Raw genomic sequence first — 14,315 nt, forward strand, 5'->3', positions numbered from 1 at the left:
GGCACAGTGATGCCAGAAAAGATATTTATAATAAATTTACATTGTGACACTCAGGTGACAGATTTGCTGCCCTGGAATTGCCTGTGGCAAGATAGTTCTCAGGAGTCACAGGTATCCTGGCAGTGTCCAAATATTGACACAAACACGGAAAGGCTAGGCCTGGAGTCATAAATTTTGCAGTGAACGTTGAGCCTCAAAGGTACAATTGCAGGGTGCCATTAATTAGCCAAACAGAAGAAGTCTGTGTAGAAGTAAACCAATACATTGAATTTAACATTAAACTGTACATAATTCGAACAGCACAATTTTAATAAAAATGCTCACACCAGTAATCTTAATTTTTGTGTGTGTTATTAGCCAAAATACTGGAAGGCAGAAGGGCTACTTCTCATGTGTAAGACTGCAAAGACCCTGTACTGGGTTGGCTGTCAGTCTGAAAAAATAAATCTACACCTTCAAAGCTCTCCCTTTTCAAGCTAGCTCTCTGTATGCAGTGGAGCTGCAGAGAGCAGAGAGAAGAGGAGAATGCCTGTAAATATTTTTAAAGCTGTGGATCAGGTCAGCTGATCCACACCTCCAAACCTTTCAATTACATAGTGAAAAATAAGTTTTGCTTCCGACAACCATCCCCTGATGCAAATTCTAAGAAGAAATGTTGCTTTCTGGTGATGGAAGCGCTCAACAACGCCTTTGTGAAGAAACCAAAAACTTAACATACAGTGGTACCTCGTTTTGAGTCCGCCTCATCAAGCGTCCATTTCGTCGAACATCCGCAGCAAACCCGGAAGTACCGGAATGGGTTACTTCCGGATTTGCAGCTCGTGCATGCGCAGAAGCGCAAACTGCTCCGAGCGCATGTGCAGAGTGGCGCTTTGTTGTACATCCTTTTCGTCTAGTGCCCGGGGCTCTGGAACAGATCTTGGTTGCAAAACAAGGTATGACTGTACCCAAGTTGAACAAAAGGAAACCATGAACTAGAGAAACTTAGGAATTGATTTACTGGGGAATGTGAAAATATCCTCTTATATTTTATATACAGCTGCACTGAAAGCATCCACGAGACCTATTAAAAAATGAGTAGCTAGAGTCCTTTTGCACAGATCATTATCTTGGCCCAGGGAATGGTGTGAAGACCATTGTACGGTTTTTGACTGTTGAAACTAAAGGGTTGGGGCCATGAGCAATGTCTGGACAGCACACCACCTGGGAACCATATGTAAGCAGCTGTACATTACTTTGAGGAAGAACAGGATATAAAAGCAAGTAAAGCAAACATACAATTCCATTCTTAGGTACATGAAGATCGGATTTCGAGCCTATGAATTCTGTACGCCCATTCATGTGGCATTTTGACCCACTGTAGGAAAAAACCATGCATGATTCCCAAATATGAAGAGGTAATGTAAAGCCAGTCACAGCTATCACTTGCCAATGATTATAGAAAAAAAAGGCATAAGCAAACTTTTACCAAAAACCTAATTATACTTTTGTCTTACCTTATCGCTGTCTAGTGTATTCTGGGAGGTTCGTGACGCAATTGAAATAGTATCTGGCTGACTGCTTCCATCTCCTTGACTATCCAAGTCTTCTCCATCTCTAAAAACATAGGAAGTTAAGAGTCATTAGCTGGAAAAACATTTTCTGTGTAGGGTGATGTTAATATTCATCTCCATGTACAAAAGCAGACATTCAAATAGTAAAAGGTAAAGGGACCCCTGACCATTAGGTTCAGCCGTGACGTACTCTGGGGTTGCGGTGCTCATCTCGCTTTATTGGCCTAGGGAGCCAGCGTACAGCTTCCGGGTCATGTGGCCAGCATGACTAAGCCGCTTCTGGCGAACCAGAGCAGCGCACAGAAATGCCGTTTACCTTCCCGCTGGAGCGGTACCTATTTATCTACTTGCACTTTGACGTGCTTTTGAACTGCTAGGTTGGCAGGAGCAGGGACCGAGCAATGGGAGCTCACCCCATCGCGGGGATTCGAACCACCAACCTTCTGATCGGCAAGTCCTAGGCTCTGTGGTTTAACCCACAGCGCCACCCGTGACCCGTGACATTCAAATAGGAGGCCAATAATATGCTACACAAAACCCAAGAGAAGGAAATCAAACATGCCGTTGTACTTTTAGTTACATCACTTAGTTTTAAAATCGATTGTGGTTAATATATAATGTATGGATAATGCAAACTGGATAAAGAATGTACACAAACACTATCAACTGCAAGTTCACATGAAGGTACAGAAAATCCATACAAATAGTGAGCCTAAGGGAGGAGGTGTTTTGTTTTTACAATGCTCACTGGAGAGTATAGTGATCTTGGCATGTATGAAATGAATAAATTCCTTTGTCCATCACTTTTGGCGCAGACTGACTACCATATATCAGGAGATTATGAACTGGGAAATGCACAAAATTCCCTGTTTAGGTTGACAATTTATGCACATTCTTCAAGCCATACCCCACTTACACCCCTCCCCAAATACTTTCCAAAATAAAGGAAGCTAATGTGTTAAACCTATGCATTCTGAAATTACAGAGCCAGACATTTGGTGACGGCAATTTGCTATACCATACATTTCAGTACAGTGTCAGCAGCTTGCTTGCTTGTTTAGTACATCTGACGTGTGTCAACTTCTTCAAAAGCCAAGTGCAGCAACTTTTAAAATAAGGGTCTGAATAGCATGCAACAAAATAATGCATGTGCTCAAGTTTCTGTGCTGTGTAATTATTTGAAGAACTTACAGTTCAGAACTGAGATCTAACTAGCAACATAAAAAACAACAGGTTTCCCGAAGAGCTCAGCCTTACATACATTTGAGACAAATCTCATGAATGACAAGCTGGAAATTTATACCTTGACATTCTCTGCAGTTACTAACCTTCTTCCTTTCTGTTTTGTTGTTGGTGCAGTTTTGGGGATATGAATTGGCTCTTTTAAAGCTCCCTTGAGATGAATCGTTCTTTCCTGTATTACTTCTCTGATGTGCTTGATCCAGTCTTGCTTGTTTTCAATACTGGAGGCCTTTTAGACAAAATAAGCAACTTGTTTTGGTATAGAAAAAAAGGGCAGATATTTAATTTTTTTTAAATGTTACCTTCACTAGTCAACTCCATGTATGAAGGAGGGATGAAGCAAACCTGGTTGTGCCATTTACAGTAGCATATTCATGGTTTAGATTTGCAAAATGGTATTTCTTAATTATATTACAGTAGTTGTGAAAAAGAGATGTTCATATTATACTTCATACAGTTGCCTGGTTTGCACACAGAGTTAATGTCAGTTTGCATTTCTTAGTGCAGAAAGTATTGATCTGATGTGTAGAGATCTTTCTTATTCTACTTAATACAAGAGGGTTCTGGAAGCTTCTCTGTGTGAAAGAAACAAGCAGAAGGTGCATGATGTTTGGGTTATTCCTTTAGAGAAGCAGAGCACAGCTGGCTTAAACTGGTTATCTTATCTCTTCTGTCAAGGTCATGCCGACTATAAAAGTAAGGCCAGAAGGAGCCTGGGTTTCACTTTCTCTTTCTACTTCTTTTCCTTCTGGTGTAGTGTCCTGTACATAGTATTAAGGTTTAGACTTATTGTAAGTTATTGTAAGCTTAAGTTAAGTCTGCTGCAACTGGTTTCCTTATGGACAGTGCCAACCCTGAATGTATTGGACTTGTGACCATTATGTTCATCTGCCTTCAGCAGCAGTAAAGCTCTGCTGGATGAAATATTAATTGCCTCTGGTCTATTTTTGGCAGAATCCTGCAACGTGCTTAAGTTTTTACTCTGCTAACTATACACTGGAATCTGCTATGGATCAATATTGAGTAGAATTTCAATGACAGCTAAACCATAATGCAGCAGAACATTTCAACTGCTTGCTCTTTTCCTCTCGAAGCCATCTTTCTGAACCCCGAATTCATGTGTAAGGCTCAGAACGGTTGGTAATGTGCTCTGCAGGCCGGATGAAGGGGGGACAGTTATTCAAAAATGATTTCACACACACTTAAAGAGTATCCAGTGGTGTAGCGTGGGTTGTCAGCACCCGGGGCAAGGCAAGTAATTTGCGCCCCCTAACCCGTGGATTTGCGCCCCCTAACCCGTGGATTTGCGCCCCCTAACCCTAACCCCCAGATGTTGCGCCCGGTGCGGCCGGCCCCCCTGCACCCCCCACGCTACGCCACTGAGAGTATCTGTACACGCCACAGTTACCTTTAGTACAATTTTGTTGTCTGAAGTAGGAGTCCTACCAACCCAGAGTGCAAATTTGCAAGGGTCACCTTCCACGTGCTCTGTGACACCCAGCTCTGAGGTCTGAAAATCAGAAGAGATTAGAGGAATATAATTCAGATTTTTAGAATAGTCATAGGCATACTTCTGGTCAATGCCCTTTCAGACAAACAACAATTGGTTCCATTGTTCCCTGACTGGTTTCCTGTTGACAACAGCCCTGTATTTTATCCATATTCCATGGCCAACCTTCAGTAATAATAATTATATAATAATAATTTATTATTTATACCCTGCCCATCTGGCTGAGTTTCCCCAGCCAGTCTGTCCTCCCCCCTCCTTAGTCAAGAACACTAAATACTTTTAAAGTGATTTCTAATGTCTGCTCTGCCATAATCTTAAATAAAAAGTATTTTGCGATCTGACCAAGCTATTGCTAAAATTCTACTGTATTTTTGAACGCTCTGAATGGACAGAGGTTGCTGATTTTGGGAAAGTTACAGCTCTTTAAACATGACACAGGTATTGCTCAACAGTAATTAATTTCCAATTGCTAATCTCAGAATCCTGCTACTTTGAGATAAAAGAATGAGCAGGTGATGTCAGTTACTGATTTATAGGGTGTTTTATGATAGGTTGAGTATTATAGTAAGCTTCAATAATTACCTTCCTTTCTCATCTACTTTGTCATTACTGGGACAAAGATTATCCAAAAATGCTTCGGTTTAGACTGCAATCATATACACACTTACCCCAGTGAACTGAATAGGACTTATTTATGAGTAGTTATGCATTAGGATCACAGGTATAGTTAGCTATAAAATTGTTAGAGTGTATTTTCTCTCTCTCGTGAGAGTAGGTGTCAATACTACTCTGAAGGATCCATTATTATGCTGGCATTTTCAGAAGATTTCTGTAGCCCCCTTCTAGGAATGTTTATTTCTCTACTTCTTTTCTGCATTCTGTTTCAGTTGTCAAACAGGATACTGCAGAATAAAGTAGTTCAGGATCTTAACTCTACATAGGACAAAGAGAGGCTCTATCAATAATTCTGGACATAAAGCAGAACACTGGAATAATTTCAAAAGCCAAAAGATGACATGTCTGGATTTTGTTCCTTGACATGATGCAGTTGACAATCGGTTGTAGATCATTCTCACTTTACATGGTTCAGTTGAATAAATTTGTAAGGCTCTTCCTTTGAAAGCTCTAGGTCAAATCCTGGTTTAGGACAAAAGCTATCAAGTTTGGTTGCATCAGTCAAAAGCTTTCATGCAAATTGGTGTGACTGGCCGTCTGTGCCCTGAAGTTATTCTTCTGTCTAATGTTGGGTCTATTTCTAGGTCACAGTTGTAGAACCATGCTAGGAGGTGCATATGCGACTGTTTCAGTGTATTTCAGCTCCCTCATTCTGGCTTCCAACACTAATATTAGTTCCTTTTGCAATAAAAAGGCATAAACCACCATATGTTTTCCATGGGACCCTCTCTGAAAATACCTGTGTACTACTCAAATCATCCAACTATTAATAAATTTGAGGTGTTTTAATTATGTGGAACGACACCCACAATCTTCTCAATTAAGAATCACAATACAGGACCCATTTCTAAACAGGTACATTTAAAGGGCCTTTCCACATGGGGGAAATCTGTGCATTGAAATGGCCATTGGAGGAAGACTTTCCCTGAAAGTCATTGACATTGGAATTGTCAGAAATGCACAAGGAAAAACTGCATCTCCTAATAGACGTCTGCCTTGGATCTGCAAAAATTGATGATTTCCACAAAGGAAGAATTGTTATTTGGATTTGGAAACTTGGAAAGCTTTTCACTTTATTAGATGAGGACTACAGCCACCACCTCTCCACCCCTGGACATTTAAAACGATATGACAAAGTTCCACCTGCTCTGTTATAGCTTGTCACAAAGTTGTAAAACCGTATGGAACCCCCTAAAAAAGTAGGAATCCTCATCAGAACATAAGAGAAAGAAAGACCCTAAAATACCCAATTTTCTCACTTGATTTGCAAAAAAAGGAGAAAAACAGAAGCCACTCCATTTCCACATCAGTCCATTAGAGGAGACTGCAAATAACTAACTTCCACTCCCTACACCTTTTGCCCAAGTTCTTCTCACATCCATCGCTCCACCCTTAAAAAGCTTAAAAGTTTCCTTAAAAAGCTGTTGATTCTTTAGAGGCAAAATGGCGTCTGGAGAGCACCATGTGTCTGAGCTTCAAAACTGGAGTAATGAAGATTGAAGTTAATTGGCCAGGCTTTCAGGGGCCACAACCAAGTGTTTGGCTAGCAACTGGGCCAGCCAGTCCGTGTCAGTGATGTGCAGAGAATGAGGCCTCTGAAATGGATCTGAGCTCCTTCAGCTATCTTTCCCCTTGGATTTGCAAGATTTGTCATTTTCTCTACAGCTGCCAAGTAGTATGGCCCTATTACAGCAAACAGTTAACCTTCAAATGGCTCTTTTCCTTTCTCCGGCCTCAAAGGCAAGCCTGGAAGGGTAGTGACACACTATACCGAAAAGCTCTGCATGGTTGCAACATCCGAGCCCATCTGCTTGTCGTTAATAACTAGATTTGGCTGGGTTTTCGCTTCAAACTTACAAACAATTTGCTCTTGTAGATGTATTTGCTTCTCCCACTGGAGTCCTTCACTTCTTTACTGAAGACCAGTGACATCTCAAAGAGGAAAAGGTGCCTCTCGCGACCTTTACGAATGAGAGTTTTGGGGTCCCACACTTGGAAGGATTCCTGAAGGATGAGCTCCCCCTGAGATTCAATGTTCTCATCAAAACCTAGAAAGAAAGTTGGAACAGTTGAAAGAAGCAAAGAGAAACAGAGGCTGGTGGGGAGCCAAAAAGCTCTATTTTTAGTGACAAAGCTGCCTACACTCTCTTACCTTAGCAGTTTTTGAACTAGTTCTGGCAAACCATTGGACTTCCTCAGAAGCCTTTAATGCACTCTCCATGACAAGGTTAGTAATGATGGACAAGCTAGGTACCTCAAAGATAACTAATCTATATAATCAATATGTCCTTGCAATTTCCTGAAAAAGCGAAATTGGAACTCCCCTGTCTTAATACTTTGTTACAGTCTCGTAAGTACTCAGTAAAGCTACCAACATATTTTAATGTATTTTTTAGCATTTAATTTCACACTAAACAATATTTCCATTTTGCAAAACTTCATTGAAGTTGTCTCCCCCCCCTCCAAAAAAAACCCATGATTACAAGCTACTTTGCAATGGAAATTTCTAATAACAGTTTTGACTCAACTGATTCTCAACCAAAAATGGTTCCAGAACTTCCAAAATTGTGCTTCGTTTCAACCTGCTAGGGATGGACTGCATGCATAAATACAATGCCTCTTTAGAAAAGCTAATATGGCTTCATGTAGCAGTTCTTAAAACTAGTGTCTCCCAAATAGCCATTTGGAATGTAGCTGCTACCTTGAATTTACAAACCCATAAAGGAGCTGTGAAAATAAGGGGAAATCAATCATGATTACTTAAAAGTTCATTCCCTATTATTAAGTGGGAGATGCTTTCATTTATTAGCTCCATATAAAAGGTATTCAGTCTGCAGTAAAGACACAAGCCAATGGTTTAAGGTGGCTGAAGCTTTTTATACTTTCCAAAGAGCATCAACCAAAGACAGAACCGGCTTGAAATAGTGAAACACAATTTCCATCACTTCCATCCCTGCCTTGCCAAACTGAAAATGTATGTATATGGTAGTAAGGAACTGTTCACTTTAATAAAGTCTAATATATAATCCATCAAAGGACACAAGTATCAACAGATGGATTTGGAGCCGTAGAAATCAGCTCCTAAAAGGAAATGCTTTCACTTGAGATGTCAACATGTCAACTATGCAAATGTTCAACAGAGCTTGTTTAAAAGGCTGACCTGTGTAAAAGAAATATTGGAATATTCCATAAAGCCTGCCCACATGCTTCCTGACAAGGCAACTACTAATGCTAGATTTCATAGTCACTGCACCATTTCTGCTTAAATATGTGGTAGTAAAGGCCTCACAAACTACTACTGATATAAATTACTCAGGGCTTAGAAACTGTGCAAAGTGACAGACCATGAAAGCAAGAATAAAAGGTTTACTTAGGGAAGTGATTGTTTACTGAGGAAAAGGTTTCCAAAAAAGTTCATTTTTGAACTAAAAAACTAAGCCTGCAGACAGGCATAAAATGTAACTGCGAAAGTTGGTTTTTCAATCAGACGCCATCAGTTTTTAAAAAAAACTGAACATGTGGACATCTTTTAAGCAGGAACTCAAGTTATAGGAAGGTCAAAATAAAGATTTAAGATGAAATATTCTAGAAAGCATTGACCAGGTACGTTATTAAAAACAGAACCCTTCTACTGGTTGTCATTGTAAAACATGAAAAAAGCAGCAATCACACACATTTTTTGATACTTATAACAAATATTTTAATTGACCAATGAAATGCCTACATAAATTTCTCCTCCACAGAACCCAAAATTCACCTCAAAGAAGTAATTTGGCGATGATTCTACCACAACCAAGATGCTGTTTGAATATAAATGGACTGTGTGCCACAAACTGGCTGCTTAGTGATTTCACCGTGGGCCTGATCTCTTATTATCTGGTTGCATATCCCTCTACTGGTAAGAAATGAGTTGTACAATAAAAAGGCCTTCCCTATTACCAATGTATGAACAAGCTGAACACAGACTGTGGAAGTGGAACCTCATGGTCTATTTCAGTGTGGTTGGAGCAATGGCGATCACAATTTCTAAAGCTGTTTTCCAGGTTACAAAACCTTCCCTGGTCACCTGGAGGTGATTTTTGCTTGCCACAGGCGGTCATGTAAATAGGTGTTTACCCAGAGCTGCTGTTGAGTTCTTAGAAATAAGTTTTCACAGAACAAAGTGAATGTCCTGGACCCTACTGTAATGGCTTTAGGGGTTGCTTGTGCGTAAATAGCCACCGCTCTGGGCTAGGTTGGCTGGTTACACCATTTCTTGCTGGACAGCCATCCACTCCGTGGCTGTTCAGTTGCTGGCAGAATCCGTCAGTGGGCGTTTCTTAAACCTTTTCCAACGTAAAAGTTGTTTGACGCCCAGTCTCCTCCTACTCTCCCTGCGCGGAAGTCTTCTGCGCAGGGAGGGCGTGGGTAGCGGAGGACCTGTGCTCTCCCCGCTGGTGTCCAGTGAAGAGTCCCGGAGCCTGCTCTCTGCTTCCCCCATTGGCCCCCCTCTATCCCTGGTGTAGCGCTGATTTTCTTCCCCAACAGGAGACTTGCCTCTCTCCCTGCTTGGCCCCTCTCCAGCATCGTTGTGGGGCCTCGCCTCCTCCTCTAGTTCCGATGGCAGTTCCCTGACACCTACCTTCCAGCATGCTGAGATGCATGGCATCATTTGCTCGCTTTGGCACACTTAGCATCACTTCTAAGCCGTCTTTAATTTCTCCTTTACCTTCCTCACAGCAGGTGAGCAGCTCCTGCAAAAACAAGAGCATCATTTATTACAGTGCTTATCATGCTTGGATCTCTCTGTTTTTACAAATCTGTATACTGCTTTTCACATCACATCACATCACCTTGCCAACAAAAGTCCGTATAGTTAAAGCTATAGTTTTCCCATGTATGGAAGTGAGAGCTGGACCATAAAGAAGGCTGATCGCTGAAGAATTGATGCTTTTGAATTATGGTGCTGGAGGAGACTCTTGAGAGTCCCATGGACTGCAAGAAGATCCAACCTATCTATTCTGAAGGAAATCAGCCCTGAGTGCTCACTGGAAGGACAGATCGTAAAGCTGAGGCTCCAATACTTTGGCCACCTCATGAGAAGAGAAGACTCCCTGGAAAAGACCCTGATGTTGGGAAAGATGGAGGGCACAAGGAGAAGGGGACAACAGAGGACGAGATGGTTGGACAGTGTTCTCGATGCTACCAGCATGAGTTTGACCAAACTGCGGGAAGCAGTGGAAGACAGGAGTGCCTGGCGTGCTCTGGTCCATGGGGTCATGAAGAGTCAGACATGACTAAACAACCGAACAACAAATACTGCTTTTCAAGAAAAATTATTCCCAAAGTGGTTTACAAGCCGCAGATCAAACATACAATAGAATACAATTCAAGCCTCAATAAATAATACAAGAAACTCCACCATGTGAATCTCAAAACAGATTTCAGAACATTACTGTACGACAAGAGGACGGACACTGATCCAGCATAATATAAAATTAGCAAAATTAGGTGAAAATACTGGCTCTGAAACGCAAGATAATGTAAGCTGCTAAAGGCTGTGCTAAAATCTTCAAGGCCCATTTGAAACCTTCAGGGGATGGAGATTGTCTGATGTCAGATGGAATCACAATCCCCCATTGTGATGCTGTCAGTCAGTCTACTCTGATTGGTAGTGACTGTACAGGTCCTCAAGGCAGAGATCCTTCCCAGTGGAAGTAACCCAAGAGCTTTTAACTGGAGATACAAGTGTTCAAATGTGGGATCTTATAAGTGCAAAGCATGCACTTTTGCTCAGCTATAGCTCATCTCCATAGGTCACAATGTCCAGGGTTTCAAAGGAGGCTAAGAAACAGTCTTAAGTATTGGAAACTCTGCTCTCCTGCTACAGTGGTACCTCGGATTACATACGCTTCAGGTTATATACGCTTCAGGTTACAGACTCCCCTAACCCAGAAATAGTGCTTCAGGTTAAGAACTTTGCTTCAGGATGAGAACAGAAATTGTGCTCCGGCGGCGTGACGGCAGCGGGAGGCCCCATTAGCTAAAGTGGTGCTTCAGGTTAAGAACAGTTTCAGGTTAAGAACGGACCTCGGAATGAATTAAGTAATTAACCCGAGGTACTTATTCCTTTCACAAAAACCAACAGTAAAGCTTGTTAGCACCTGAGAACCGTCAAAAAAGGGAAAACTTCAAGGGGAAAAACTGTGGCACGAAAGTCAGCAGCGTTATGTACAAACCCTGCCCCCAGCACCCTTTGGAAATAATTCAGGAAGCACAGACCGCTTTTCTGAATGTCAAGACAACTGAAAACTCACCTACTCTCCAAAGAAGACCTGGAACACATCAGGTCCCTACTGCAGAGCCCAGTGTGATCTCCGCTGTTCCCCAAATTACTGGGGAAATGGAGAACAGCAGGATGGGGCAATGTTACGCTACTGGCAGGGCTTTGCATAAGTGCTATTTATGAGCATATAACCACATTCCCAGAACTCCCAGAACTCAGGGTCTGGTTATCAGCATGCTGTGCCAACACCCCAAGTGTCTCAAAAAGTTAGGGAAAAAAGAGATGGTAGGTAAGGCTGGCACTGTGGTCAGAAATTGGTAGGTCAGTCCCAAAGGGATTTGAGCTTGACCCTAATTGGACCAGATGGAGAGGGGCATTGGATGTCAGGAAATCAATGTGCGAAGCAGTGGTCCTGTCGGACCAGGACTCTGGGGCAGAAGTTCAGGACCCCACTCACTCAATGGAAGAAGCAGGGGACAGAAAGCACAGCAGGGTTATCTTACCATGTTTTTAAGCAAGCAAAGCGATACCCACTGCCATCTAAAAAGCACTCTCCACTAAATAAATAAATAAACGCGGACATTAAGCCTGAAGTCTTCAAATTACTCAACTATACCACGGGTCGGAATTTCTCCCCACATTTAGAATTCTGCCCCATCATTTAATTATAAACAAGCCCCACTGCTTTTATCTAAGAGGCTAGTGTAAAAACTTCAGCAAACAGCACCTTAGCCTTTCGGTGTAAAGAATGCCTGAGGTTTCTCAAAGGGCTATGAATGTATTCCAGAAAAAAACTAGATTACTTTGGGGTCCCCCCCCACTGTGACACTTAAAAGAGATCCAAAGGAGATGGATTAAGTGCATCTAATACAATACAGAAAAGTTGCTTGGATGTCACAAATTTCATTTGGTAGACAATTTCATTCATGGGCAGGCTCTCAAGTCTCTTGCCTAGTTATTCATACACAACTTCTACCATCTGCCAAGCCTCCTTTAATTGCTTTTAATGGATTTTGGGTCCCTGGACACTCTGCTGAGCAGGTGTGCAATAACCTTGCTCTCTGAAGCATATTGGAAAGACGGGATCCCTCTCTGCTGCTGACTACACAGAGGAAGGAGGGATGCAAGGGAAGGTAAGCAACATGTTTAATTAAAACCACAAAAGAGAGATGGGGGCAAGACTGTAAGCAAGCAACAAGACTTAATTTATGAATAAAGTGAAGTGCCTGTGAATAAGCAAGAGCAGTAACGTATACGCTAAGCACGTTCCCCTTTGTCTCCAATTACATATTCTAGATTTTATTAGGCACACTGATTTGTCCAGGCGGCAAGAGGAGCCAAACAAGGGCACTTTTCCTTTCGATTTCGTACGCTCAGGTCAGTTGGGATGAACCCCAGTTCTTCCTTTACTTTTCCTCCCGACGACTTCACAAACCAAAGGAAACCTTGTCAAGCAAGGCGCTCCTTGCATGAATTGACTGACACAGTAACTGACTTTTCTGTGGCTGCTTGCCAAGTAAAAACTTCCTGGTGGGGCCATCACCGCCAAAGGGGAGACACCAAAGAGCGTCGTCTCTGTGGTGGCAGCACTTTGAGGGTGGAACAAGGGTGTGGGGCCAGCCCCCTTGTGTTAAAATTACTGTTTTAACAAGGATGAGGATTTAACTTGCGTGGGTGCTGTTTTATTTGGAGGGTTGGGTTGTTTTAAATTGTTGTTAAATGTTATATGTTAATTTAGGTTTTTCCATATGTGGGCTGGAGTATTGTTTAGGGGCTTTTATTGGGGAGTATGTTGTTTATAAGGGACGCAGGTGGCGCTGTGGGTTAAACCACAGAGCCTAGGACTTGCCGATCAGAAGGTCGGCGGTTCAAATCCCCGCAACGGGGTGAGCTCCCGTTGCTCGGTCCCTGCTCCTGCCAACCTAGCAGTTTGAAAGCACGTCAAAGTGCAAGTAGATAAATAGGTACTGCTCCAGCAGGAAGGTAAACGGCGTTTCCGTGCGCTGCTCTGGTTCACCAGAAGCGGTTTAGTCATGCTGGCCACATGACCCGGAAGCTGTACGCCAGCTCCCTCGGCCAATAAAGTGAGATGAGCGCCGCAACCCCAGAGTCAGTCACGACTGGACCTAATGGTCAGGGGTCCCTGACCTTTATATTGTTTATAAGTGTGTATACATCAGTACTGTTCTATTGTTTTGATTATTTTTATTTCGTATTTTGTGCTTCATATATTGTGAACTGCCCCGAGACCATGAATATAGGGCAGTATACAATTTTTTAAAACAACAACAACAACGTGTGAAGTTCATTTAGCAGCTTGTTTAGCCTCATGTCTGACAATATGGGTCCTTTGCCCTGTATGCCCAAAACACTATACAGCCGTACCTTGGTTTTCAAACAGCTTAGTTCTCGAACATTTTGGCTCCTGAACGCCACAAACCTGGAACTGTTTTTGGAAGCTGAATGTCTGCCAGGGCTTCCGCAGCTTCCGATTGGCTGCAGGAGCTTTCTGCAGCCAATCAGAAGCCATGCTTTGGTTTCCGAATGTTTTGGAAGTCGAATGGGACTTCTGGAACGGATTCTGTTCAACTTCCAAGGTATGACTGTAATAAGAGGAGCTGCATGGCTAGGAAAGTGTTCACACACTGGCCAGTGTGGGAGCAGCCTCGGGGGTCAATGTAACCATGCTGATCGGCATATGTTAAAAGGGGGTGACAGACTGTGCCCCAAATGGAGATCAGATGCCTGCACTCGCTGCCACATCTAGGCTGGACTACAGCAATGCTCTGCACATGGGGCTGCCTCTGAAGAGTGCTGGAGACTGAAGCTGGTGAGGACACTAGGTGCCAAAGGCACATCACTCTGACATTATTTGATCTGCCTTGGTTCCTGGCTTGTTTCTGAGACAAATTCAAAAGTGTTGGATGTCACCTATAAAGTCCTAAATGGTTTTGGGCTGCAGTATTTAAAGCATCAAGGGACACGGGTGGCGCTGTGGGTTAAACCACAGAGCCTAGGACTTGCCGATCAGAAAGTCGGCAGTTCGAATCCCCGCGACGGGGTGAGCTCC

The 14,315-nt window shown here is 42.6% G+C and overlaps 1 protein-coding gene across 9 annotated transcripts in view; it reads right to left on the reverse strand.

Moving 5' to 3' along the window:
* TRIO (trio Rho guanine nucleotide exchange factor) overlaps positions 1-14,315 on the reverse strand; it is a 268,089-nt gene that overhangs the window by 83,035 nt on the left and 170,739 nt on the right. For all 9 annotated transcript variants that reach the window (XR_014550935.1, XR_014550936.1, XM_083624561.1 and 6 more), the window contains exons 29-33: positions 9,602-9,713; positions 6,838-7,028; positions 4,204-4,305; positions 2,882-3,024; positions 1,497-1,596 (exon numbers count right to left, since the gene is read on the reverse strand). Coding sequence is in view for 7 of the 9 variants with exons in the window: in XM_083624561.1 (XP_083480687.1) it covers positions 1,497-1,596; positions 2,882-3,024; positions 4,204-4,305; positions 6,838-7,028; positions 9,602-9,713 (648 nt within the window). In the remaining 2 variants the exon portion in view is untranslated. The remainder of the gene's footprint in view (positions 1-1,496; positions 1,597-2,881; positions 3,025-4,203; positions 4,306-6,837; positions 7,029-9,601; positions 9,714-14,315) is intronic.

This window comes from Podarcis filfolensis (assembly GCF_964270895.1).
Source record: "Podarcis filfolensis genome assembly, chromosome: 7".
Taxonomy (NCBI): domain Eukaryota; kingdom Metazoa; phylum Chordata; class Lepidosauria; order Squamata; family Lacertidae; genus Podarcis; species Podarcis filfolensis.